Genomic DNA, 23,395 nt, shown 5'->3' with positions numbered 1-23,395 from the left:
TTTGGTACTGCGCCTAAACAAAATCTTAGCTCATTCAGCCTCAAATGTAGAACAAAACTTGCTTAGATTTATGGCTTTGATTTTCTCACAGTTTTAAGGTAAAACATGTTTTGGAAATATATATATTTAAAAATAATATATTAATGCATAATAATAATCTTCTAATATTTTTTAATTTAACTTTTTTTCACTTCAGCAGCAATAACCTGCCATGTGTCTTCTTTAAGAAAGACCAAACTTAGGTCTGTGCTCCAAAGCATTAAGTGAGTAACAGGTAATAAATGGATCATAACTATTCCATAAATATAATTTTGTACCATAAATCCCCTAAAAATACAAAATATTAAATAAAAAACATTATCGAACTAAAATATAGTACAGTCATTTAATTGAACAAAAATATCTATTGGATAGCGATCTGGGCTTCCAACACACGTTTAATAGCAGGTTGTGAAGCTCCAGGAACTAAAGGATCATCTAACCGTTCATACCAGCTATATCTTCAAGATAAATCTTTTTGCTTTTTGTTATATTTGAGGTTCTTCCGATTGGAAACCAGTAGCTCCATAATCTTCTTTGTATTTCTTCTGTGGTGTATTATCTCCTTTTATTATTTGGTTCTGTTATTTGCTGTTTGTTTGTTTTTTATAAATGCCTGTTTCATATTTTGGTAATTTGTATGCAATTTAATTGAAAAACAAATTAAGCCGCATAGAATAATTTGTATGAAAAGATGTATGATTAAAACAACATTAATTCCTGTTATTACTGTACATGTATTTTATATTCACAGGTGCAGGATTTGTCTGCACTTTTGTTATTATCGTCACATAATCTGTATTCATTTAAGCACAAGTAAAAATAACTAGGACAAAAAAGCTAAAGCGCCTGTGGCTGTTGGACTCAATCCAGATGGTCTTTGGGCTGCGTTGTATTTCTAAAGTAACTTTGCCACTAAACAAAGGGGCACAACATTCAAGCAATAAAAAAAACTTCACTCCAGCTGTGGCACAGATGATTCACTAATCTATCATTAGTGAATTCTTGGGTTGAGAGTAGAAAAATAACAAGACAAAAGTGAAATAAAATTGATAACTGATTGATTTCAGCTGATGACTGGATTTTACAGCCACTGTGGAGTCATGTAGTACAGCCACTGCATCTAAAAGTGCAGTAGGTTCTACATTTGCTTTGCAACCATTAAAAAAGTATGCTCTATACATTAATTAAATTTGAACGTACAACACCCTAGGGCTGTACGATTAATCGAAAAATAACCGAAACCGACATTCAGAACCTCTAACCGACATATTTTTCCCATGTCGGTTATTTCGGTTTTCACGTGACTCCGCCCCGTCAGTCACATCAAGTGCAGTTTGCAGGCACACAGAGAGATGCAGGAGCGGTTATCTATGTTTATAGATGCCCAGAATCACTATAGTAACTGCATGTTTTACACAGTTTATACAGGTCAGTTAATTGCTGTTCTTATAGCCTATACGCGCTGCCACCGACACACACACACACACACACAGAGAGAGAGACGGCGCGCGCAAGCCCCGAAGCCGCTTTCACTTTCGTGCTCATAAAGTTTGTCAAGTATGCGTTTTAGGCTTGCCAGTTTCAACATTTAAAGCGATTGTGCACTATTCAAAAACAACGATACGTATCCGTTCAGTGCTCAGTTTCTTTCTGTGACACAGAGAGCCGAGCCGTGTCTCTGACAACACGCGCGCGCGCCCTGAAGGCAGATCTTTCACCTGCGTCACGTGAAGATCGCGCGCAGAGAGCAGCGCAGAAACGCAGTGTAAACGCTGTCCTGTGACTAAAGTTAAGTCACTAAAGTAGCTTAGAAACTCAACCGTTATAGGCATACATTTTAATACCTTTGCAGTAAGTACACACCACAGCTTAATAATGAATAGAGACGGTATGAGTAATTCACTCACAATCACTCTCTCATTGATGCATTCAGATAAATGTAATGTAGGCCTACAGTGTTAAAGGGGTGGTAAAACACATTCTTTTGAAGGCTTGACTGTGTTTGTGGGGTGCACTGTAACATGTGTTCATGCTTCGTTTAAAAAAAAAATTGCCTTATTTTTCATATATTTGACCTTTATTCTACACTGCTCTGTCCCTCCTTGTAAAACGGTCTGATGCTTTCCGGGTTGTATGAAGCCAGTCCCTCAAAAATACGCAGTGGGCTCTGATTGGTTAGCTGGCCCAGTGTGTTGTGATTCGCTAACCGCCTAGTGCACGTTTGTCGGAAACGTCACGCCCCTTACCGGAGGCTGTGCTTTGGTCAGAAACAACGGCATCAATAAAACCATATGAGCCCGAATCAGACCCAGAACATTTGAGTGAAGATGATCGAGCAGAACCTGTTCAGTCCTCAAGAGTAAAGACTGCGGATCTATAATGATCGCTACTGAATGGCACTTTAACTTTTGTATTTTTAGAATGATTATAGCCAAATATCTGTCGCAAGAACTAACCCAAAACGAACACTAAGCACTGGCTTTAACTAGTAAGTTAGCCAAATCACACACAGAACCATGTTTAGCATGCCTGTAGATAAACAATACATAAAAGCTCTAATCAAAGAATCATTTACACTAATGTCAGGTTCGCTGTTGAGATTTTAACGTTAGTGTTTGTAACGTTAGGTGTTCGTCGGATAATGTTAAGTATGAATGAGCATTTAACAGACTGGTTTGCAGAACAGTGTTGTCATCTGTTTACTTCCTTGCTACAACCTATTACAGGAAAACACATCGATGAAAAATAAATCAGACTTACAGGTTGTGGCCCGTAAACAGCTTCTGTTTGTAAATCCAGCTTTCAGGACAAGCCGTTGTGCATATCCTGTATTGAACTCGCGAAGTTTGTGGAAGATTGTGTTGTCCTCTGTGAAATGTGCAGCGCGCGCGTCGTGCATCCACGCACCGGCAGTGTTTTTTTCACGCAGCTGACGTTGTGCAAATCTGGCATTGAAATCGCGAAGACGGTGGATGTTTTCCTCTGTTAGATGTGCTGCAGGGAGCCCTGCGCGCGCCTGTTCCCCGCTGACTCAAACACACGTGCATATAACATGCTGTATGTTAAACGCTCTGCAACGCACCCCCGTCCCAAGGAAGGCTGAACAGAGCAAGTACCCCAGACCTGCAATCCGGCATCCTTGGCATCGCGGCAACAACACTCCAGCCTAACTATTCCACAACAGTGCCGCGATACAAAATGGCCTCACCCCCCCTTATTTAATATTCTCAGAGGAGGGGTTTATGTAAATATTGAGCCTGTTGATGTCACCAACCCTGGAGGAATGTCTGTAGTCGCCTGCTGGCCGTTTGCTGTAGTTCTTAGAAACTGATTTCTTTAAAAGCAAATATCTCCCTTTGCTTTAAACTTTGAACGTTGTAACTTTGCAGATGTTGTTTATGCTCAAGCAGCAACATTACACGTTAGCTAAAGTTAGAATAGTGAAATCGTGGTTTACCACCCCTTTAATTTATCTGTATCTGATGTACAACAAACAGAAATCTGCCCTATAGACAATAACTGCTGAAAGTGAACCGTTTCATTCAAGTATTTTAAAATCACAAAGAAATGCACTTTTTCATTAGTAAAAAAAAATTCCACCTTTTAATAGTAGAAAATATTTACAGTACAAACCTTATCAGGAACTTACTCAAAAACCTTATGAGGGCAAAAAAAAAGAAAGAAGCAAAATAATCGTTCATTAATCGTAACCGAGCTCAGATGTTCAATTAATCGAGGTTTTTATTTTTGGTCAAATCGTTACAGCCCTACAACACCCGCATTGTTGTCACTGTAATGTGACTTACAGTGTCAGTTGCGCCGCTTGACTGCCATTCACAACTTCTCTCCCACGGCCTCATAGGATAATTAAGTGTCCATGCACTTCAGAATCTCGCTGGAAGTAGCAAGTCATCCGGGAACTTTTCACCCGCTATTTTATGAATACTATAAATTTGGACATACTATTGGCTCACATACTATTTTTTCACCTATTATATAGTATGGAAGTAAACATATTCTTGATTCCCCACCTTGTTCCTGCAGGCACCTCAAAAGCACACAATTTAGATATCTTTCTCCCTAATCAAACCTGATTCAACCCATCAGTGCATTAGTACCCAACAAGCAATAGCCGTCATTTCACTGTCTCAGTTAACTAGATCCAATATAGTCCGGCTATGAGTAAACCATTTTGGTTACATGTCGTTTTTGCCGAAATAACTTGCGAGGTTAATGATATTCCATCATGTAAGCAAAGTCAACAATGATTACAAAGTGTTTGGTTTCATTTCTTTGACATGTTCATGTTCTAGATGACAAGTCTATTCTTGGGCTATGGTTAAACGTCCATTAAATTTTTACTGACAGCCCAAATTTTGCCTTGTTTAGCCTAGACGTCAGGGCTATTAGACGTCTTTTAAACGCACAATTGCTTGCTGGGTAGAGACTTCAACACCTGAAATAGGCGCGTCTGACAAGGCATCCATAACATTGTGGGGAACCTCCAGGAACAGGCTGTGAAATAGTGCTGTTGTAAGTAATTAACAAAGTAGAAGATACCTTAGGTAATATGACATTAACCATGTCTCTGAGATTCTGTAAAGACACTGGATATGACTCTGACATCAACACTGACACAACTGACAGACATTTTGTTTTAAAAGAAATTAATACAATTGATTAAATTAATCAAAGTGACATAAAAAAAATCTAAAAATATTTATAATTCTTTCAAACTTTCTAGTCGTCAAAGAACCCTGAAAAAAAAATCTGTTTTCAGCATTGATAGTAGGAATGTTTCTTGCGCACCAAATCAGCATATTAAAATGATTTCTGAAGGGTCATGTGACACACTAAAGACTGGAGTAATGATGCTGAACATTCAGCTTTGCCATCACAGGAATAAATTACATTAAAGGGGGGGGGAAACACTCAGTTTCAGTCAGTCTCATGTCAATCTTGAGTACCTATAGAGTAGCATTGTATCCTGCATATCTCCGAAAAGTCTTTATTTTAATCATAATTATTAAAGAAAGATGCGCTGTTCCGAGTCTTTCCGGAAAAAGCCGTGCGGCTGGGGGCGTATCATATGGGCGGAGCTAAAGAATGTCGAGCGCGCGCCGCTGTTACTGTGTTGAGAGCGTCTGAAAGCTGCGTCATCCCTAAAAGCGGGAAAAAACTTTATTCAACATAAAAAATGGCTTTTAATCGGATACATCCATACATCTATGATCCGGAATCAGACCCAGAGGCTGAAGTTGAACAGGAGCAGCAGCAAAAACGACTAGAGCAGGACATCTCTATGTGGTAACTGTTATAAGTTACACTAACTATATAATATGCTTAGCGGCTTGTGTTATTTACACATTTATACTTTAATTATATCGTGTGTGTGTGTGTGTGTGTGTGTGTGTGTGTGTGTGTGTGTGTGTGTGTGTGTGTGTGTGTGTGTGTGTGTGTGTGTGTTTACGCGTGGTTTGTGTAGACATGATTTGTAGTAAGCGGACTGGTTTTGCGCGTCAGGCTAGTGTTTACATAGAAAGACATGGAATAGTAGCGCATTTGAATGAAGAAGCGCGCTTATTTAGTTCAACATATTTCCCCATTCTTTGTGTATTGTTGTTTGGAGTGCTTTTACAATACACAAACATACACATATAGTGGCCAGCTAAACAAATGTACACACACTATAGATCGCATGCTCCATTGATCAATACGTGGTCATGTTTGGGCTACTTGATGGGCATAGGCAAAAACAGACATTTGAAGCAGTCTTACTCACTGCCTGCGGTTCCAACGTTGGGACCTTTATCGTTGGGACCGCTCCATCCTTCAGTATTAGGCGATTTGAAAATCCGGAAAAGCAAATTCCATCCACTTTTGGCGTAGGCGTAGCCTATTGCTTTCACGCGCTCTCTCTCTCTCTCTCTCTCTCTCTCTCTCTCTCTCTCTCTCTCTCTCTCTCTCTCTCTCTCTCTCTCTCTCTCGCGCTCGCGCTCTCTCGCTCTCTCTCTCTCTCTCTCTCTCTCTCTCGCGCGCGCTCTTCCGGTAGAATTGTCCGGACGGCCCATACAAGGAAATTCCGCCCTGTTGACGTCAAGCGGACCCATGATCGAAAAAAACTTTCCGAAACTTATGACTAACAGGAAGTACTAATTTTGGCAAAGAAATACTCCCATCAAACGTCCACCTTAGCTTATGAAACGGTGTCCATGTTTAGCATGGGAATCCAAGTCTTTAACAGTGCAAAAAGATCAGTATGCATGAAACAGCATTTCACCCCCTCTTTAAAATAGAAAACAGGTTTTTTAAATATTACTTATTTTACTGTATTTTTGATCAAGTAAACAAAGCCTTGGTGAGAATAATAGACTTCCCTCAAACTTTTGAAAGGTAGTGTATTATAAATTCAAATATTTGAAGTAAAAAAGGAAGAGAACAGTAGGCTAGGAGGGTATAGACCTTAATCACAACAGCGCCATCCTTGATTTTTAACGGGAATGAAAGCGAGGCTTTGAGGGATAGACATACATCTCTTCAGTGGGTTATATATTATTTAATGTGTTTTTGGATTGCTCTGCTGACAAAACAGTGCAAAAATATATTTCCAAACATTTCAGTAGACCAAAAACCCCAGACAGGATGAGCTGTGGAAAATTATGAGTGATCTAGGAGTTATACAGCTTTTTACTGCAAATCCCATTGAAAACATATAGTAAGTCTATCCCTCACAGCCTCTCTTTCATACCTGTCATGGCACTGCTCTGAATAAGGTCTATGAGAGGGTGTTGCACTGGCTGACTGTGCACACTGTTGCCAGGCAACCAGGTTCCAGGTGAAACACAAGACTCAGTGGGAGAGAGAGAAATTAAAGTTAACTAGAAAGAGGCTGGAAGAATGGGAGGGAGATATTAAAAACATCATAAACATAAAAAGACCAAACAAATCATAAAACCATGTATGAGTAAAATGATTTGACACTGTATTTCACTCTCGAGATACACTGCAGCTGTTTGCATTTGATTTCCAAATGAGCAACTCTTTTGCCTAGATATGAAAACCAAAGTTACGAATCACTTTTTAGAAGGAACTGTGTACTTAATAATATGTAATTTCCTGAAGAGCAATACCATACCTGATAACAGGCACAATTATCTTTGTGTGCTGTCAGATATGTCAAGAGATACTTGGAATGGAAATGTTTAAGTAAAATTGTGTATTGTGAAGTGTATTCATTTCATTAGGCCTAATGTAGGCCTAAGTCCAAATCAAACTAATATTCAAATGCTTGAAATGATTCAAGACCCACCCCCCCCCCCCCCCCCCCCCCACACACACACACACACCCCCCACCCCCCAGGACAGACAGGAATGTGATTATGACTGACATCTAACCAGCCGCGTATCCTGTCCCGTGGGCACACACCTATCCCAGACACTTTCCTCTTCAAAATATCTCCAAACCTGCTTCTTCCTGGTAACCCGGATGAGGGACGCGAGTGTCCGTGAGCTGTGGGCATCACGCGTTTAAGATGCACCAAATGCTGTCTGGATAGGCAGCTCACTAGTGTTTGAGACGGATCCATTTTTATGCATCAGTGATCTTTTTCACATCGTGACCATTAACATTCCTGTCTCGTGTTTGATGAGACACTTTCTTCACTCGCCAAATAAAACGAAACTCAGACAGAAATTCGAACTAGCTGCTTTATAACACCGTATTCGATTTATAACAATAAAGGGTTTCACAGAGTGTAAGGACAAGCGTAAAAAATATATTTCAAAATTCATTGTTGAAAATGCGCGTGAAGTCACATTTTCCGATGCACGCCGATCGTAATAATACCTCTTTCTAAACAAGACTTTATTAAATATTACTCACCACCAAGGAAACTGTCGCGATTAAGTGTCCGTTTTTCCCTTTGTAGTTTCGAAGGTTGTTATTTCCCAGTTAGACTCAAACTTCTGAATAACTTTTCCTCCATCATCACAACTCCCAAGGCGTAGTTTTGTTGTAACATTCAACGTAGACAAACTTGAGAGTCCGAAATTACCGTAAAGCCCCGAGAATGATCTCCAGAGATAATGAATCCATAGTGCGTATGCATCTACCGTTTACCTGCTCGTTCTGGCGCATATTTGTGGTCCGTTTAGAGAAACATTCCATAAATAGATGATCTCTGTACGTGTTGGCTGGTTTATTAGTGTGTTTGTCATTTGCGCAAACGTTCCACGACCACACCGTAATTTGCGTAGATGTGACGCGTGCAGCTGCAGTACTGATATCCTACGCAGAGAGTCCCGATACAGAATATCATCAGAGGCGCTGAAGGAGCATCTGTGCTGGTGGGACAGTGGTTTTATGAATATTCAAACAACACACGGATAATATCTACATCAGAAGAGACACACAGAGAGCTGGATCATTCACAAGAAGCAAATACACGACAGAAACCTCTGGGTATGGCAGGAAATTAACACCCTTAGTGCAGGGCTAGCAACAGTACAGGAACTCGTCATTGGGGAATTGAAAGTACCGATTACGGACAATAGAAACCATGACAACTTGAAACCATTTCACTGTGCACACACATTCTTCTACACCTTAACTTGAAAACTAAAGTTTAACTGATGCTGAAGTAAGATTGGTTCCAAAGTTCAAGATGCAATATATCCCTCTCCACTTTTATATAGCCTAGTACAGACATATACATAAACATAGGCCTACATACATTCATGGAGATGATTGTATTTGTGTTCTATATATTAGTTGTTCTGTTCATTTGTAACTATAAACCAGGTGTCTGTAGTTTAAATATTGAGACCCATATTAAGGTAACACTGCTCAGAAAAAAATAAACCAAAAGATGTCTACACCTTTGTAAATGATTTACCCCTCAGGGCCAGAGGTTATATATCTACCTTTTAAAAGAGTTCTGCCCCATAGACAGCTTTTGTACCATTTTCTTCTGCGAGTATGGTAGTAGAGATAAAAAAATTAATCTGACAAATCTTCACCTTGAATATGTCAGTTATTTTATTCTCCGTCTTAGGTGCATGTAGAAAAATCAGAACAGCACAGTGCTTAAGGATTTAAAAGCGTTCTTACAAGCAGACTTCAAACTTTCTTCTTGTGAATTTGCAGTGCATATCTTAAGACAGTGTTAATTAAGAAAATCAATTTAATCACTGCACATTTTTCACAGGCCACATTTGTGTGTGTGTGTGTGTGTGTGTGTGTGTGTGTGTGTGTGTGTGTGTGTGTGTGTGTGTGTGTGTGTGTGTGTGTGCTTAATAAACTTAATGTAAAATTGTATAAGTAAAATTAAAAGAAAGAACATTTTAAATGACAATGAAATACATAAGATAGAACAAACAAAAATGAACATGCATCTCTAATACTACAATCAATTATAAAAAAAGTGGCTGATGTAACAGAAAAAGTGGCTGATGTAACACACTGTGAACAGTAACACACACTGTAAACAGAGACAATAACCTGGGTTGGGGCATTGCAAAATGCAGACACAGTGAACTGGAGAACCATTGCATGGTATTAAATGAGCTGAACTCCTTAGCTAGTTTATTCCTTATTATTTCACTAATATTTTTTTCACAAGTATAAGCAAAATGTACATTTCTGTAAAAATCCCCCTAGTGTAAGTAATATTTAGTACAAAATGTTAATGCATGCATGGACACCCATAGTTCTTATTATCAAATATAAGACAATATCACATATCCAGTCGAACGATACTGTTCAAATCATGTACAGCTTGTTGTACTCTAACTCCAGCTGTACAAAACTTGTCCTGGTATTTATTTTATGTACCAAATAAGCAGAAAGCTATCTTCAGAGCTTCTTATCTACTCGGGTAAGTACTTTTTTTTCTCCCAAGAAAATGGGTACTCGGGTGCCTGGTTGAAGTGACCCATGAGGAAGATGGCCACTGTTCCAACAGAGAATAGCAAGAGGGCTGCCCAGAAACAAACCTTGTCAATCATCTTTCCAATCAGCACCCAACTCTCCATCTCCTAAGAAAAAAAAGTGAAACAACATGAGGAAAAAACAGATGAATGAGAAAAACTGTGTGTGAGGGGAGACGACTGCACTTAGGATGTTTATAAAAGGGTTTGCAAGGGCACAGACACACACTTACAGATCCAATGTCATTCTGCTGCTTAGTGGATTCAGCAATGAAGTTACAGGCATCCACACACTCTTTTATTTCTGGTGCTGTCTTTGCCAGACTCTTGTAAAGGTTTGCCGTATTGCTCACATCAATTTCATCCACTAGAGGGAGACATACACAAACACATTAGAAGCTACAATGAAATTGAGTGTTTTGTCACACTACACTACTAACTGTTAACGTCGGCATGAAACAAGTTCCAATAGTCTTTTCTTCCCTATTGTGATGTATAGCCGAGTGAAACGGCTCGTGGAATGAGAAATCAAGATCTGAATGCCACTTTACAGCAGTTGTGGAGGATATATATCCCTCTTGTAATCTATTCTCTTCCCAGCAAGCAATTTTGCATTTAAAAGACGTCTAATAGCCGTCCAAATACAACCCTGATGTATAGGCTAAAACCAGGCAAACTTTGGGCTGTCAGTGAAAATATAATAGATGTCTAACCATAGCCCAAGAATAGTCATCATGAACATGTCAAAGAAATGAAACCAAACACCTTGTAATCACTGTTGACTTTGCTTTACGTTGCTTGACGTTATTTTGGCAAAAACAACAAATTCAAGGTTATTTTGGCTACAAGTGGGTTACTCATACCGAACTACGCTGAACAAAATTATAAACGCAACACTTTTTGCCCCCATTTTTCACGAGCTGAACTCAAAGATCTAAGACTTTTTCTATGTACACAAAAGGGCCTATTTCTCTCAAATATTGTTCACAAATCTTTCTAAATCTGTGTTAGTGAGCACTTCTCCTTTGCCGAGATCATCCATCCACCTCACAGGTGGGGAATATCAAGATGCTGATTAGACAGCATGATTATTGCACAGGTGTGCCTTAGGCTGGCCACAATAAAAGGCCACTCTAAGTCCACATGAAGCCAGAGCTTTCCCTATCTGATCTTTTTTTTTTTTTCCTCGTTTCAAGAAATATCTGCATACACACGAGAGCAATGAAAACGACTCAAAACGATGTAGTATACATGCCAGGCCAGTATGTGGCGCTGTAATTCTGCCACAGAAATAAACTAAAAATGGAGAAGAGTATGGCTAGAAGGGGTACAAAATCTCCAAAATAGGAAGTGAGGCAAAATCTCACAATAAAATAACAATAAATAAATGTGCTACTTACCAGATGTGTTTTATTAACACCTATACCCTAAACCTACCCTTCCAATAATGCAAATACAGTAATTAAATGACGCAATATTGATGTGCGCATGCCCAGTGCACTTGCCCTGTATCCCTTTCTAGTCTTTCCAGCGCAAGACGTGGTGTGATGACATCACCGTTTCACAAAATATACGGATTGGCTGTACACACGAAAACGCAAGGGTGTCGCTTTCAGATTGATCCACTTTGGGACCCAGTTTCAAAAAATATCGGTTTCATGCTCCCAAAACGCCGGATCCGTGTGGACGAAACGCTGATACGGTACAAAATCTTTACGTATACAGCTAAACGTGTCTCTGTGTGGTCTAAAATGTGCAGTTTTATCACACAGCACTATGCCACAGATGTCGCAAGTTTTGAGGGAGTGTGAAATTGGCATGCTGATGTCAACGTTGTGGATCGAGTGGTCCATGGTGGCGGTGGGGTTATGGTATGGGCAGGCGTATGTTATGGACAACGAACACGGGTGCATTTTATTGATGGCATTTTGAATGCACAGAGATACCGTGACGAGATCCTGAGGCCCATTGTTGTGCCATTCATCCATGACCATCACCTAATGTTGCAGCATGATAATGCACGGCCCCATGTTGCAAGGATCTGTACACAATTCCTGGAAGCTGAAAACATCCCAGTTCTTGCATGGTCAGCACACTTACCTGACATGTCACACATTGAGCATGTTAGGGATGCTCTGGATAGGCGTACACGACAGCATGTTCCAGTTCCTGCAAATATCTTCGCACAGCCATTGAAGAAGAGTGGACCAATGTTCCACAGGCCACAATCAACAATCAACAACCTGATCAACTCAATGCGAAGGAGATGTGTTGCACTGCGTGAGGCAAATGGTGGTCACACCAGATACTGACTGGTTTTCGGACCCCCCCTTGCTGGGTTCTCTGAAGATGTGTTTACTGGCGCGAGCGTGGGACAACCTGTCACTCACATGAGATGCCAGCAATAGCAAACCACAACCATCCAATCAATTCCTAATGGACAAGATCAAGTCCCGCCCTACAAGAAGCCTTTTCACTTGGATATACGTCACAATAGGAAAGAAAACATTATCGCAACTATCGTGACGACTTTAAAGGTTGTGTAATTCATAAAACTGGCCACATGTATGCATCTGTAGTTCACTATATTCCAGTATAATAATGTTATGAATGCTTTAGGTAATTGAATGTTTGAATTTGTTACCAATTGAGCGCATGAGTCCATGTCTCTCTCTCTGTTTATCAAACATCATCTCACTGCGTGGCTGTTTCAAAACATATTCCTCTGCCCTCTGCATCAGCCCAAACGAACTGCGGCGCCTCTCCCTCATTTCATACGTCCCACCACCTGGCCCCTCCTCATCCACAAATGAGGTCATGCCAAGGAAACGAGGGACCACCACTAGGAAAATCTAATGGGTATAAGAGAAGTACAGTAAAAGAAGGACTACAGATTCAGTGATATTTATAATTAGGAAATATGAAATATTTAGGAGAAAACACACATAAACGCACATGTTTGATGGTGTGCGACATGTTGTGTGTACTAGGACTGCGGAGGGAGAAGTTGAGGACAATAATGCAGTTGGTCACAATCAGTGTGGTCATACACATGACGAAGATTAAATACCTAAAACAAAGCAAGAAAGAGTTGAATTAGATGATTAAAGCCAGCAAGTTGGGTTTAACATTTTTTTTACTGTCTACACACTGACACTCACTTGCCGATAAGAGGCACGGAAAGTGACGTTTCTGGAATCTTTTGAGCGATCAGGAAGAGAAACACAGTCTGAGCCAACAGTACAGAAATGGACACAGTCAACTTCTGCCCTCCAGCTTAAAGACAGAGGAGACAGAAAGAAAGACAAAAAGTGTACAGAGACAGACAGAGTGCAAAAGAGATATGACAGACAGAGGGAGTACCAACACTGTAAGACAAACAGAAAGGGGTCCTAATATTTTGAAGCATACCGTACATTAATCTCAGAATATCTGCACATGCAAACACCTTTTGCCGGTAGAAAAAAGGCCAGAACAACCAGAGAGGAGATGAGAGAGCAGGGCAGGATGATGTTGATGATATAGAAGAGTGGTTTCCGCTGGATGATGAGGTTGAAATACACCTCCTGGTACTCCAGGTCATCGGGGGAGTAACGTGGATTCAGCAGCTTACGTGCGGGCCGGTGCTTGATTGCCCATTCCCCGTTTTCTGTTAGAACATGTGAATAAAGCATTAGAAGAAAGACATGTTTTAGCCTTTAGTTAAATACGATTGTTATTTTTATTTCTTATGCATATGTTGTGATTATTTTATCATTATTTTAATACCTTTTCTATGTAAAGCACTTTGAATTACCATTGTGTATGAAATGTGCTATATAAATAAACTTGCCTAGCCTTTCCTCTTAGTATTAAATGTGATGTAAAACATACTTCGTACAGTGATGTGTTTGTTGTACACTTGAAAAGTTATATACAGTAGAATATATATACACTGATCAGGCATAACATTATGACCTAATATTGTGTTGGTCCCCCTTTTGCTGCCAAAACAACCCTGACCCGTCGAGGTATGAACTCTATTAGACCCCTGAAGGTGTGCTGTGGTATCTGGCACCAAGATGTTAGCAGCAGATCCTTTAAATCCTGTGAGTTGCGAGGTGGGGACTCCATGGATCGGACTTGTTTGTTCAGCACATCCCACAGATGCTCGATTGATTTGAGATCTGGGGAATTTGGAGGCCAAGTCAACACCTCTTAACTCGTTGTTGTGCTCCTCAAACCATTCCTGAACCATTTTTGCTTTGTGGCAGGGCACATTATCCTGCTGAAAGAGGCCACAGCCATCAGGGAATACCGTTTCCATGAAAGTGTGTACATGGTCTGCAACAATGCTTAGGTAGGTGGTACGTGTCAAAGTAACATCCACATGGATGGCTGAATCCAAGGTTTCCCAGCAGAACATTGCCAAAAGCATCACAATGTCTCCGCCGGCTTGCCTTCTTCCCATAGTGCATCCTGGTGCCATGTGTTCCCCACGTGCATCAATGAGCCTTGGCCGCCCATGACCCTGATGCCAGTTGATCACTGTTCCTTCCTTGAACCATTTTTGATAGCCATAGTCGTCTAGCCGTCTAGATAGATAGTCGTCTAGCCATCACAATTTGGCCCTTGTCAAACTCGCTCAAATCCTTACACTTGCCCATTTTTCCTGCTTCTAACACATCAACTTTGAGGACAAAATGTTCACTTACTGCCTAATATATCCCACCCACTAACTGGTGCTGTGATGAAGAGATAATCAGTGTTATTCACTTCATCTGTCATGCCTGATTGGTAAATCGGTATATATTTAAATATACATTTGACAAAGTTCTGTATGTATTTCACTATATTACAGACTCCCTATTCTGTCTGTTTTTGATTTATATTTTTGAATTATAATTGCTTTAGGAGATTCATCTTTTTTTTTTAATTGGTTCAATGAAACAAATGACAATTTTTTTTTTGTTTTTTTTTTTGAATGAATTACTCAACCGTTCAAAAATTTGAAGTCGGTAACGTTTTTGGGTAACACTCACAGTGTCCTTGTTACACATTTTACATGTACTTACTATATTAATTATGCATAATTACATGCAAACCAAACCCTAATCCTATCATAACCCTATAGTAAGTACATGTAGTAAATTATTATTACTCAGTACATAAATGTATAATTACACTGTAAAACGGACACCTTAAACTAATGTGTAACCTGTTATTGTACAATATGTGGGCTCACCAAGGCTCATGATCCTTCAGAAATCATTCTAATATACTGATTTGGTGCTCAAGAAACATTTCTTATTATTATTAACGGTAAAAAAAAAAAGTTTTCCTGTTTAATATTTTTGTGGAAAAAGAAATATATATTTTGCAGGATTCTTTGATGAATAGAAAGAATTTGAATTTGAAATAAAAATATTTAGCAACATTATAAATGTCTTAACTGTCACTTTTGATCAAATTAAGCCTGTCCTTAATGAATAAAAGTATTATTTTAAAAAATCTTAGTGACCCCAAATCGTGTGTGTGTGTGTGTGTGTGTGTGTGTCTGTGAAGAATAAATAGTAAATTGTGCACATGGCACCTGTGAAGGCCTCAGGATCGATGTCCACCCACTCAATAGGCTTCCCTGTTTCTGCATCTTCTGCCAATACCATATCAATTTCATTTGCACTGTATGTCTGAGACCTGTAGATGTAAAATAAAATATAATTTAAAATACATACATGCTAGCTTTAAATCCAAAAGTAAAAACAATTATCTAAAATATATCATGAATCTCCATGAACCCATGAGACTTGCATTTAAACCCAAATCTCACTCTGTGCCAACCTGAAGACTAGTGTGCAGTTCTGCCAGTCAAAAGGGAAGTAGGTGATCTCAATGGCACAGGTACTACGGTAGATGGCAGGGGGAAGCCAGTACATGGCGCCATCATCCGAAATCAGCACATTAGCGTAGTATGCCACATCAAACTTGCCATCAATGCTGTGAAGAGAGTAGAAAAGAGGTCACATTTTTCAAGTGACAGAGAAAACATTGGAAAACGTAATCTTTTACTGCTAACTCACTTGTTTTCCAAAACTATATCTGGTAGCCACACAGTGTTGTATGGCACACGGATCATTTCAATGCCGTGATATTCAGATTTATTCCATGCAAGACGGTAATCCTGCCATTGCTAAAGAAGAAAAGCAAGAATTGGCAGGACATAGAACAGAAGTGCAGACAGACACATGTACCGCATTATAAAACATTTTAGATTCTAACTGTGAACAAATGAATGAGCAAAAATAGGGAGGAGAAAACTGTTGAGAAAAAAGCTAAAGTAAATAGGGAAAGATGATGCAAAGGAATAAGAAAGAGCTAAAAATGTACTGCTAAATATTTTACATCTTGAAATAGCTAATTAAGATAAATGATTATAAAAGATAAATAATTTCTATAAAGCATCTTGAAGGCCATTCACACAAAACAAGTTTTTTGATTCCTATTGCACTGCGTTACTATTATTTTTATAGGCTATGTAAACACACGAGACAGACGTCTTTAAATGTATATTTTCACACATGAATAGAACGCCATGTCAAGTTTAACTTTTAATGCTGTTTTTTTCACTGAGTATCACATTTCGAGTCTGCATGAAATGGATGTTACTGATCTTATGTACAGTATATTCATTTATGTATATTCTTTTTAAGCACTTTTTAATCAAAATGTCATAATTCAGTGTTCCAGCGAAAAGTCAGACTTCTCTCTTGTGATCTAAGCCTGACTTCTATAATCATTTAAATTTGCAAAAACCCGGCCCCTTTTTGTTTGTTTTTTCATACAATGGACTGCAAGCTCTCATTCAGTATTGCCTCTATCAACAATGTATATGAAAAGATCTGTCGATACTTCTGTTACATTGCGACTTTAAACGTAAGACACGTTTTGTGTGAGCGGCCCCTGATGCATAAGATACTCACAATCTCAATCCAAACATTTGTAGTGAGAGTCTCCGCTTTTTCATTCTGTTCAGGGAAGGAAAGTTTCTAAATGTAAATAGTCTCTAGCTATTGCATTGTGCACAGTCCCTATTGAATAAATAATAAAACAAAAAAGGTCATCTAAATATTACCAAAATATTTTAATATAGTAGCAATGATGTACATGCAAATTTCTAAAACAAATGTTATATATTTTGTTATATTTCAGCTTACATTTATTTTTGCTGCTATTTATGCATAAAATTTAGATAACTGATATAATGAAATTATATATATGTTTGTTTACAAAAACTCATACTTATTACTGTTATTAGCCGGGAGATTAGTTACCAAGGAGATGAGGTTGGTGAGGGTTAACTTGACCTGAACCTTCACTTTTTCCTCAATGTTTCTTGCTGGTCGAATATTTTTATTGTAGTTCTTAAACTTATCTGCAATCAACTGCCTCTCCTCATTTCCACTGACTGCAAAGTAAAAGAAAGACAGAAATTAGCTTAACTTACTAACAAAAACATTGTTGGTAGACAAGTTGAATAAATTAGTGAAAGTGTAAAAAACTGAGTTTTATTACTAAAAGTCCAGAAATGGCCATTACAAGCAGTACCCCCGTTTAACGTAAATATATATATATATATATATATATATATATATATATATATATATATATATATATATATATATATATGTGTGTGTGTGTGTGTGTGTGTGTGTGTGTGTGTGTGTGTGTGTGTGTGTGTGTGTGTGTGTGTGTGTGTGTGTGTGTGTGTGTGTGTATGTGTGGGCATGTTTTTGTGAAATATCAGGACACAAATGTGTATAATGACATGACATAGGTATTACAAAAAGAGGGTGAAATATGAGGACGTTCCCCATGTCCTCACTTTTCAAAATGCTTATAAATCACACAGAACAAGTTTTTTTTCACAGAAAGTGAACTGCACAGTCTCCTGTGAGGGCTAGGTTTAGGGGCAGGGGCAGTGTAAGGGGATAGAAAATACGGTTTGTACGGTATAAAAACCATTACGCCTATGGAATGTCCTCACATTTCACAAAAACAAACATGTGTGTGTGTGTGTGTTACAAGACTCCAAATCATAACAGAATATTCATAATATAGCCTACATTAGCCATTTAATACTTCATTTCACTGACTCAGCAGTGTAAACCCCACACAGTGCAGTAGCTCATACTGCAGTAACCCCTAAACACAATGTTAATGTTTGTAACAGCTTTATATTACATTTATTACAAATGTATATATTATAAAATATCTACGATAAAGAAAGGACCTTTATAAAATATTTTTTATAAAGGTCCTTTCTATATGTGGATATTTTGTAATATAAAGCTGCCCGCTGTCCCAGTGCAGTGGCAAGTGTGAAAGGAGAGCCAAGTCAGTCACTCAGTTTTGAAGTAGTACACAAGAGCACGTACCTTGTAATACTAATACAGTGGCCACGAGCGCAAACGCAAATACACACGTCCTGCCGAGCCGGTCGGCCATGGCCATGGTCGCCAAAAAACGGTCTTGAAAGTTGGTAACAAAGAGACAGACACGTTACTTTCCAACAGTCAGTAACCGAGCGCTCTCTTCTTTTCGGTGCTACAGCTGTCACTGCACAAGGCTCGAGTTACAGCGCTCGAGCGCGCTCTTAAAGTCACATTCACGAATCGTCAGTGTCATAATGCCAACTTGCCAAGCAACATTGATTCTGATTATGTAACTTCTCAAGTATTACCGTAAGTGATCTCAGATATTATGAATAGAGCTAAAAACATGCAGACAGGAGCGTCAATTTAAAGTGCCAATCGTAAGACTTTGGTTCTGCGCGAGCTCATGATGATGCTGACAGTTGTGCATTTCGAGTAGCCTATCAAAATGGCTAAATGACGATACGTATGACTGTTGTTCAGCCTTAGGGAATAGTTTTTCAGTCTGAAGAAATGATAAGCAATGTTAACAGGTGTACGGGTGGGGTGGGGGGCTTAAGGGCCATAGTGTGAGCTGAGCTCCCATGCACATGGGTATAAATAACCAGTGTCTGTCTGGACAGTGTTCTGCTCTGTATATCACTGGAACAAAGTAAATGCAGGGGTTATGGAGCCAGTGGTAGTTTTGTATTATTTGCCTGTACACTCTAAGAAAAGTCTGTAAAACAATAGGCCTCAATGTGCGTTCAGTTTTTCTCGATTGTTTACACACATTTTCTGAAAGCATGCCTCATACTCTCAGAACTCTACACACAAATCAAAAAACACACAATGGGCAAAACCCCTCAATTCTTCTGCAAAATGAAACTTTACATTCAAAAAAATGTAATTTATTCTCAAAATGGTATTTTGTTTTCAAATGACACACACAAACCATCATACGAATAGAGATTTATAAGAACCAGTTGAACACTGATGTGCCCAATGTAAAACACTATGATGATTGAAAAACACTTCTCCATTCATCATTATGACTTAGGTCTTCAAGGTTCAGTGTTACACTTACTACAGACAGTACATACATAAGTGTGTTGTAAAATATTTGAGAATATTGTTTTTATACTCAGAACACACAAACACGGTAACAAATATATTTTATTTTACCCACAAAAACAATGTACACAGTGTACATCCCAACCAACACAAAGTTGCACATACAGTGGCCTACATACAAAACAACAGAAGAATTTACTGTAGACAGTTACAGTAAAAAATAAAAAAGCTATGCTGCTCCAAAACAGAAGAGCTCACCTGTTGCCCCTTTATGCTAAAGCTCTGTTTGCTAATTGTTTGCCCATGTGATGAGTCAGTGTGCATATTTGAATAGCAGTGTGTTCCTTGTGAAAACAAGAGATTTTCTGCATGAAAATTGTGCCAAATGCAGAGAATTGTGTGTAGTGTTTTGAAAAAAGTGTTTTAGAACTGCAATTTAAGTGTAAAGCAGGAATTATGCTTGTAGTTTAGCAGAATTGGTTCAGGGGGTTGGTGCATGAGTTACATGTTGTGGTCATTGTGTCTCAAGTACCAGTATTTGTGTGTAAACAATTGAGAAAAACTGTAATATGAATTCATTTTCCATAACTATTTTAACAGGTGTTTTACCCACATATTGGCATTTCTACAGAATTTTTTCTCACATTATAGGGGCCATAGGTCCTCACAATAGTAAAACCTAAGCTAAGAGAGAGAGAGTGTGCGCGTGCGTGCATGCGTGAAAGGGAACAAACAGAACTGTTAAAGTTTCTTTATGTTCCCAGCAGGTCAAAAGTTCAATGGTGAGTTATGAGAGACGTCTCAGTGGTGAGCTCATGTACAAAACTGTCCTGCGTGTCAGGTTTTAAATGATTTATGAGGTCCAGCACACACTATGATAACTGAAACTAAAGGTTGTCTGAAAACATTGTTTTTAAACATTTCAAATGATATAGCCACCATGATCTACAGGATGTTTCAATAATCTTATACACAGAGACTTTAAAAGCAGGAGAGGTCATGCTCTTTGGTGACATTTAAATTAGACAATGACATAATCATGTTGTTTATTTCATGGATTTTTGTTTTGTTTACATTCTGTATAAGCCAAATGGCACCCATGCATTGCTTGGCCAGTTGCTGGCCACCGGGCTTAAGTGGAACATGTACACAGGCTTAAGTGTTACTGGATTGCAAAGCTTGTTGGTTGGCTTACCGGAGCATGAATTCCTGTCTCCTTTATGTACTATTAATATGACCTGAAATTTAACCGTGTTGCATGTAGGTAACCGGAAACTCCACATCCGGGGAAACGTGACACACTATGAGAATGTCAAAGATGCATGTGATAATGAGCAGTGACTTTTTGTCTTAATTTTCTAAATGTGCTTTACCAAAATGTATTCATTACATTGGGACCACAGGTCTCAAAACAGATTAATCTCACCACTGAGCATGTAGCAAACACCCCAAATTGTTATACAGATAAAAAGCCTCCTGCACAAATGTTGGTATATAAGGGTTGTTTGCTTGTATCTCCACACCAGAGGTGGACAAAGTACACAACTTCATTACTTGAGTAAAAGTAAAAGTACCACTGGTCAAATATTACTCCATTACAAGTGAAAGTTGTAAAGACAGATTTTTTACTTAAGTAAAAGTACAGAAGTACTTGCTTTTAAAAGTACTTAAGTATCAAAAGTAAAAGTAAATGCATTATTTTATTATTGTTGCATTGTTGTATGAATGCACGCTGTGCCATCATGGTAGATTAAGCCAGTCAGTCATGCTCCATCTGACATGCTAGCATAGGACTACCTTGAACTCATTTAAATACTTGTTTAAAAGTTACAAAGCTCTTATCGAAGTCAAAATCATACTAGAAAAGAAAGGTTTCTACATTGTGTTTATTTGACAGGATTTTGAAAAAACATATTTCTGAAAGCACTTCAGTTAACATTATTAGCCCAACTACGTTTTTGCATGCTAACTAACGTCATCGTCGAATGTTACCTATGCGTTAGCGCTGTATCCACAAGGCTATGGCAACTTGGCGGGTAAATCCTTAAAAAATTATTTGACCGACCATACTTCATACCAGTGTTAATTTTGACAGCAAATTTTGATTTAGTGTTAGTCATAGTCTTTTGACTACATTTTAGGCATCTGAATTGTTTTAGTTTTAATCTAGTTTTAATTGACTATAGTAAGATTTTAGTAGATTCAATAGACTAAAATTCAGTACTTGTGGTCTGGCGTCTGAGAGGCAGCTTTCTGTGTGCACATCCGGATTGAATTGAGCGCTCTTTCGTGTCATCGCCCTTTTTCAGACTTATCCACGTCTGCTCTTCTGAATTTTAACTTTTAAGTATGACCATGGTTGTGCACACTGCGTCTGGGAACTGATGCCTTTTATAGGCTGTCTGCATTTTTTTTTTTAAATCACATTTTAAAGAAGAAAACAAATCATCCACTGACTTTCAAAGCAGCTACGACTTTCTACTTCGAGGACCTTAATAGAAATGTAGTGGAGTAAAAAGTACGATATTTGTCTTTCAAATGTAGTGAAGTAAAATTCATAAGTTTCCAGAAAAAATACTCAAAGTACAGATACTCAAAAATTGTACTTAAGTACAGTACTCAAGTAAATGTACACACTTCCTCAACTCCACATTTATTCTTGAAGTAAAAAAAAAATCCAGCAAATAAAAAAAAGTCCAGCAGGGGGAGCACTGCTACACTCTAAAATAAAGGTTATTTCTTTAATGGTTCTTTGTGGCACTTTAAAGGTGAACTATGTAAGATTTTTGCAGTAAAATATCCAAAAACCAATAGGCCAGTGTTATATATTTTGTTCAGTTGAGTACTTAGAATATCCCAAATGTTTCCAACTATTTGTAAATCGTGAGAAATTGCTATTTTAACCAAGGAACCGGGACGTGTGAGCTATGCGTTTGAGGGAGTCACCTGTCGATTGCGTCATATCTGCGTTACTCTCGGTTTCCGGTTTTATTTAGCAGAAACGCTGTACTCTCACTGCAGTGTGAACAAGTGTCATAGCAGCCGCCGAGCGAACGTCATAACTTCCTTTTCAACACACTCAGATATGTCTAATATGATAAACAGAGTTGCGTTACCTCATCATGACTGGAAAAGAGGAAGTGACGCCGGCGACCGTGTCATAATAAAAGCCATATTAACAGTTAGGCGACTAAGCCATAATATCAGTCCCGTTCTTCAATCGCTACTGCGGCCTTGCTCAGCTCCACAACAATCGGTCCTGCTCTGCTTCAGACTACAGCAATGTTAATAATCGCATCCATGAACATGATTTCTGCCCGAGTCCTATCCTGACTCTTTTCCATCGGCTGTGAGGTGAAAACCACATGTCCCAAGATTCTGCGCTCAAACGTGGCGTCATCAAACTACACCTTTGTTTTGATCTCTAGTGGACGGAAAAGTTATATAGTGTAGCTACACATGTGGTAAGAACAACTTGTAATAATTATATCTTTGGTTTTATTTATATATTAAATTAATTAACCAGGATTCATTTTGTGATTCCAGAAATTTTAAAGAATTTAATGTTTATTTAAACAAATCAATAGATATTTAAAATAAATATATTGCAGTTTACAACTTGCTTTTGTCTGTTTTTAGCATTTGGATTTAGAGTCGAGTTAGATTATTTTATATGAATAATAATTAGTAAATTGAAATACCTTTAAGTCAAACTGCAGCCTCCCCTTGGTTGTTTGCCAAGGCCCCCTTGTGGGCCCTGGACCCCTGGTTGAGAACCACTGCTGTATGTGTTCTTGAAATTATTGTGGTACTTTGGAGATTTAGATTGCATGATCTTCCAAACAGTGTAAAGGAGAGTTCACAAAGAAACTTTTGTTAAAAAATGATGCAGCCACTGCATTGGCTCTGACAGCAGCTGCATCAAAAACCGTAAGTGAATTATTTTATAATGCTTTATCTGT

At 38.6% G+C, this 23,395-nt stretch overlaps 2 protein-coding genes across 3 annotated transcripts in view; both read right to left on the bottom strand.

Moving 5' to 3' along the window:
• Positions 1 to 8,276, bottom strand: part of pld2 (phospholipase D2) — a 32,219-nt gene extending 23,943 nt beyond the window's left edge. For both annotated transcript variants that reach the window (XM_079815546.1, XM_079815547.1), the window contains exon 1: positions 7,925 to 8,276. The gene's annotated coding sequence lies outside the window, so the exon portion shown is untranslated. The remainder of the gene's footprint in view (positions 1 to 7,924) is intronic.
• Positions 8,277 to 9,033: 757 nt separating this feature from the next.
• Positions 9,034 to 18,625, bottom strand: chrne (cholinergic receptor, nicotinic, epsilon). The gene is made up of 12 exons (XM_079815314.1): positions 18,384 to 18,625; positions 17,280 to 17,413; positions 16,929 to 16,973; positions 16,029 to 16,138; positions 15,790 to 15,945; positions 15,542 to 15,645; positions 13,418 to 13,618; positions 13,131 to 13,245; positions 12,925 to 13,039; positions 12,614 to 12,821; positions 10,203 to 10,336; positions 9,034 to 10,077 (listed from the first exon to the last, which is right to left on the bottom strand). The coding sequence occupies exons 1-12, from the start codon at positions 18,457 to 18,459 to the stop codon at positions 9,910 to 9,912; spliced, it is 1,566 nt and encodes a 521-aa protein (XP_079671440.1). The 5' UTR covers positions 18,460 to 18,625; the 3' UTR covers positions 9,034 to 9,909.
• Positions 18,626 to 23,395: the final 4,770 nt, after the last annotated feature.

The sequence above is a fragment of the Gobio gobio genome, assembly GCF_949357685.1.
Source record: "Gobio gobio genome assembly, chromosome: 4".
NCBI lineage: Eukaryota > Metazoa > Chordata > Actinopteri > Cypriniformes > Gobionidae > Gobio > Gobio gobio.
Note: the sequence above shows the minus strand (reverse complement) of the source record. Positions and strands in the feature narration are given on the sequence as shown.